Source organism: Dendrobium catenatum, unplaced genomic scaffold (genome assembly GCF_001605985.2).
Source record: "Dendrobium catenatum unplaced genomic scaffold, ASM160598v2 fragScaff_scaffold_621, whole genome shotgun sequence".
NCBI lineage: Eukaryota > Viridiplantae > Streptophyta > Magnoliopsida > Asparagales > Orchidaceae > Dendrobium > Dendrobium catenatum.
This window is the reverse complement of record NW_021319083.1, coordinates 12,374,613-12,380,033: the sequence shown is the minus strand read 5'-3', so window position 1 is coordinate 12,380,033 and position 5,421 is coordinate 12,374,613. Positions and strand designations below refer to the sequence as shown.

At 39.7% G+C, this 5,421-nt stretch overlaps 1 protein-coding gene across 1 annotated transcript; it reads left to right on the top strand.

Annotated features, from left to right (window-relative positions):
* Positions 1 to 1,551: 1,551 nt before the first annotated feature.
* LOC110112456 (U-box domain-containing protein 21-like) lies at positions 1,552 to 3,007 on the top strand. The gene has a single exon (XM_020844686.2). It carries the CDS (start codon positions 1,599 to 1,601, stop codon positions 2,901 to 2,903), a length of 1,305 nt encoding a protein of 434 aa, XP_020700345.1. The 5' UTR covers positions 1,552 to 1,598; the 3' UTR covers positions 2,904 to 3,007.
* Positions 3,008 to 5,421: the final 2,414 nt, after the last annotated feature.

Below are 5,421 nucleotides of genomic sequence, written 5' to 3'. Positions count from 1 at the left end.
GTTTGGGTTTGCAAGCTTTACATCCAATTTTTTTTCTCCATTCAATGTCTCGATGTTGTATACCCAAGTGCACCAACGCTGTATTTCCGAGTACCCATCGCTGAACAACAAATAGCATAGTGCCACAGTGGTATATATACGACATTGCAGTAGATCAAGACAGATGTTCAAGCACCGCAGTACTCCAAATTGGCACCGCTACACTGTGAGACAGACTGGACAGATTTATTTCTCTTTTTTGTGGAGGGTTGCATCCCTTGGGATGATTTTACTTGGATTTCTCTTATATTTTTGTATGTACAAACTTTGCGAACGGTGCATGTAAGAAGAGAAGGTGAGAGCTAGAGAGGCGAGAGATCTGTACTTATTTTTTCCAGTTTTTATATTCGATTTTTTGGTATGGCGTGGCTCTGTGCTTTTTTCTTTTTTTTTTTTCTTTTTTTTGAGTTTTTCCATGTTAAATCATGTTGTCCTTTACTTTCACTACTTTCATTTTCTTGCTTGTTTGATTGTTGTGGTGTTTTACTCCTTATCCCCAACAACTTTTAACATATATATAATTTGATTGTATGTTAATCAAAGTATACAAATATTTTGTTTGATTTGAAATAAAACGAATGCAGTGTAAAGCCAAAAGATTGTGGTAATTGGTGGTTGGCAATGGGGGTGGTGGTGGCTAACAACAGTAGTTGGTGGAAATAGCGGTGGCTAGTGGTTCACTAGTCATGGCGGTACATAGCCGGTGGATTCGTCTCATCGTAGTATTTACCATTCGAGAAGATTAAGTGTATGTTGGGAGTTTTCTGAATGGACGACCAATATCTACTCCCTTGATCGTAGCATTTATCAAGTATTTGAGTATCTTCAGAACATCAGAATTCAGTGATCTTGAGCTCGTTGGATTCGTCTCATTAATCTACTTGATTTGATTATAAGCATGTCGTGTTTGAAAATTATTTGGTTGTCCAATTTATAGTTTGAACTATCCAAATGCTTCGGATCTTCAATTTGGACCTATTTAGGCTCGTATTTGATCGAATTTGATGTCTGGGTTTGCCTTTTTGAGGTGTTCAATTATACTATAAGTTTGCGGAAATCGAAGCTTGAATAGTCCCATATTTAATTTTGAAAGTTTTCATCTTAAATTTGTCCCAAGATTTGTGCCTGGTCAAGATAAATTTTTGATGATGTATCAATGATAATATATAAGAAGATGACATATAAAAAGAAAAATTAGAAATATATAATTAAAAATAGCCTTATTTTTATATATTTTGTATCAGATATAATTTTTTATTTCCCAAAAATAATAATTTTATTTTAATAAATTCGATGAATAAATGGACCGACCTCCACCTACCCAACCGAGTCAAAAATCGGACCATGTGACCGTTATCGCCCAGTGTTCACATATTCAACGGTCAAAATTCAAACCCCGAACGGTCGACCAAAAATTCTACGTTGAATTTTTCCGCGTGAACCCCCGCCGCGTTCTTTCCCCTCATTCAAATACCTCCCCTCCACTCTCCCAACTGCAAACCTCAACTCAAACATCCACAACAATAACAATCCTTCTTTCCTTCTCCTCTCTATCGGTAATGGCTCTCAGGTCCTTCAAGCTCACCTCAAAGCTTCCTTTCCGCCGGCGACCCATCCCCGCCATCGCCAGAGATTCCCCCGCTGAGCTCTCTATCCCGTCGCACTTCCTCTGCCCCATCTCCCTGGACCTAATGAAAGATCCCGTCATCCTCTCCTCCGGCATCACCTTCGACCGTTCGAGCATCGAAACCTGGCTCGAAGCTGGAAATGTCACCTGCCCTGTCACAAAGAAGCCCCTTTTCGCCGCCGATCTCATCCCCAACCACACCATCCGCCGTATGATCCAAGACTGGTGCGTCGCCCACCGCTCCCTTGGCATCGAACGTATCGCTACTCCCAAGACCCCCATCACCTCCGTCCAAGTCAATGACTTGCTTTCAGAGATTTCGGCCGCTCATTTCAGAGGCAATGCCACCCAATGCGCCGAATTGGTGGCTAAACTAAACAATTGGGCTTCGGAAAGCGACAGGAACCGGCGGTGCATATCGTCGAACGGCGCCTCGCGGGTGGTTTCGGCAGTTTTTCAGGATTTCCCTTCCGAGCAGGTGTTGTCAGCGCTCGCTGGAATGTTGTCATTTGATGAAGCAGCTCGAAGGAAGCTGGTTTCTGAGAAATCTCTTCACTCTATTGTTTCTGTCATGAAGAATGGAAATCTCTCAGGAAGGCTCAATGCTGTGTTAGTTGTAAAAGAGATGGTTTCAGCAAACAATGAAGACTGTGGAATAATTGCAAGAAGTGATGAGTTAATTGAAGCACTTGTGAAGCTTCTCAAGGAGCCTATTTCGCCGGCGGCAACAAAGGCGTCGCTTGTCGCCGCCTACTACTTGGCTTCCGGTCACAAGAGAGCTGCATCGAGGCTTGCCGAGATGGGAATTGTCTCTCTGATATTGGAGATGATTGTTGATTCCGAGAGGAGTTTCTGTGAGAAAGGACTGGCGGTACTCGACGTAATTCTGAGCACGGAGGCAGGGAGGAAGATGGCTGCCTGCCATGACCTCGCTATACCGGTGTTAGTGAAGAAGATGGTTAGAGTATCAGATATGGCAACCGAGTTCGCAGTGTCGGCGACATGGAAGCTCTGCAAGAAGCAAGGAAATGTGGGGAAGGGTGAAGAGGAGAAGTGTCTGAAGGAGGCGGTGGAAGTTGGAGCTTTTCAGAAGTTGTTACTGATACTGCAGGTGGGCTGCAGTGAAAGCACTAAAGAGAAGGTTAGTGAACTTTTGAGGATGTTGAATGGCGTCAGAGGAAGGTCGACAGAATGCATTGACAGTGCGGATTTTAAAGGGCTTAAGAGGCCTTTTTGATTCTTTTTGTTTTGGGGATTTGATGTAATTGCGCGGTGTACATTGAAGAGGGATACAGAATTCTTTTATACACAGAAATAAGATTTATTTACAATTTTGGTGAACTTTTTTATCAAACTGAATTCTTGTTGGAATGCCTTTGGCAGTTCATCTGAAAGCATGATGGAAATGAAACGTATATACTCATTTTGCATCCTATTTCTAAGTAGGGGTGTCAAAAGTTGACAAGATTAGAAACTTGACCCAAATCTTGTAGAAGTTGAGACTTCTTGAACAGCGGTAGCAGATGGAGAAAGAAGAAGAGAAAACTGAAACTTTTATTATTGTTTTTCCTTACTTCATACAAACAGCCGAGGCCTATATATAACCTATTCTAGTATAATAGAGTACACGTGTAAGTTAGCCATTGGTACAAGATACATAGCGATGTAATTAACTTCCTTAACAAATCTGACCCGAAAAAAATTGGGTTTGGATCAACCCGTTTGTAAAACGGGTCAAGCCCAAGTTTGGATTTTTGACCCGTCTGAAAAAACGGATAAGGTTTAGGTTGACCTGGAAACCTGAAATCACCTGAAATTAACCCAGGTCCGAGTCTGTTAGCCTAACCTAGCCCATCCAAGCCTGCTTCGGCTTCCGCAATGAGTGCCATAGTCGCACGTCACGTGACTCACGCCCAGCCAGGAGCGAGCCTAGCTTGCTAGGCGCTAGCACGCACCCAACCCACCTGACTGCCTTAACCTGTTTGCCTTTAGCCAACGACTTGTTCAGCCGATCAACTCTTAACCACACGTCCACGCCTAGTCGCCTCGGTCACAACACTATCAACGTCATCGGCATTCACTCATTCAGCCGGTCAACCCAGCACTGCGGTAGCGGCACACCCGCACGAGGTAGCACCTCGACCTGGCTACCTCGGTCATCATGCCTTCACCAATCACCACGCTGTCACAGTGACAGCCACCCAGCCATTTAAACTTTAAACTCTAAATTCGAAAAAAGTGCAGTTTGGCGAGTTGTGTCGGGTCAACCCGATAACTTGCGTAGGTCCGATCCGGGATGACAATCCTGACCCGTTTAGCTAAACGGGTCGGGTTCAGGTCAACCCTTTTACCTAGGTCAACTCTAGTTCAACCCGAATTTGCCATTAACCCAATTTACACCCCTAGCTATCTCTATGTGTAAAGCCACTCATCGAGCATTCTCATCTCTCCAATACTCAATTTTATCTTCTTTTAGCATCATAAAGCATTGCACAGCTCATCACCATCTTATTAAATTTTTTCTTAAACTTTAGAGGTACTTTTCTATCACACAAAAGGCTCAATGCATTCCTCCACTTGCCAGCCAACTTGAATTCTATTTGTAATATCCTCATCTATTTCGCCGTCTCTTTAAACAATGGATTCAAGATATATGAAACATGTACTCTTTTTAATGACTTGATCACCAAGAGCCACATTCCCCCACTAAATTTATTATTATTAAAATTACACTCCATGTATTTGGTTTTAGATCTATTCCATGTATCCATTAAACTTGTCGAACAATCCTGACTAAGCATGGAAATATTACTATTTAAAAATTTTCTGATGGAAATCTAGAATCAAGCCATTTTATGTGATGAAAACATCTAAGGCGCCTAAACTTTCACGTATAAAAAAAAATTATATTAGCAAAGATTGGAATTTATATTTTAGCTTAAGATAGTATCTCAACCAAAAATAGAAAAAAGAGAATTGTGTATTCCTAAGATTTTGACTGCGACAGCTTTCTTATTGCTTCCTAAAACAGTTTTTTAAAGAAAAATTTGTACTAAAAAGATGATTTAGAAAACAGTAAGCGAAAAGCTATCCCAATTGAAGCCGCTACAAATTTCTATTACTTTTTAAAGTAATTTTTTTAAAAAAAAAATTACTAGTTTAAAAAATTTTATATTAAAAGTTGATTTAGAAATCAATAAGCAGAAAGTGTCCCAAACGAAGCCTAAGACAACATATTTATATGGAGAGCTATCCCAATTGAAGCCGCTACAAATTTCTATTACTTTTTAAAGTAATTTTTTTTAAAAAAAAATTACTAGTTTAAAAATTTTTATATTAAAAGTTGATTTAGAAATCAATAAGCAGAAAGTGTCCCAAACGAAGCCTAAGACAACATATTTATATGGAGGGCAAGAACGAAAAAATAAAAATCATATATCTTAAAATAGTTCAATCATTTGTTCTAATCCCTGCAATTGTGTTATCTCAGCTATAAATTTGATGCGATCGGAGTTCGAATGGCTTTTAAAATAATTTTAAATTTAATTTCAAATAATTTTTTGATAAAAATTTAAGCACAAAATTCTTATGTGAATGGATTAATTTTGGAATTTTATCAAATATGAGAAACATAATGTAAGACATTACAGGCCAAATTCACGTTTACATAGCCACCAACTTTAATCAGCTAAAATTGGTGGCTATGTAAATATATAGCTAATATTCAATTTTATAGGATATATATATATATATAT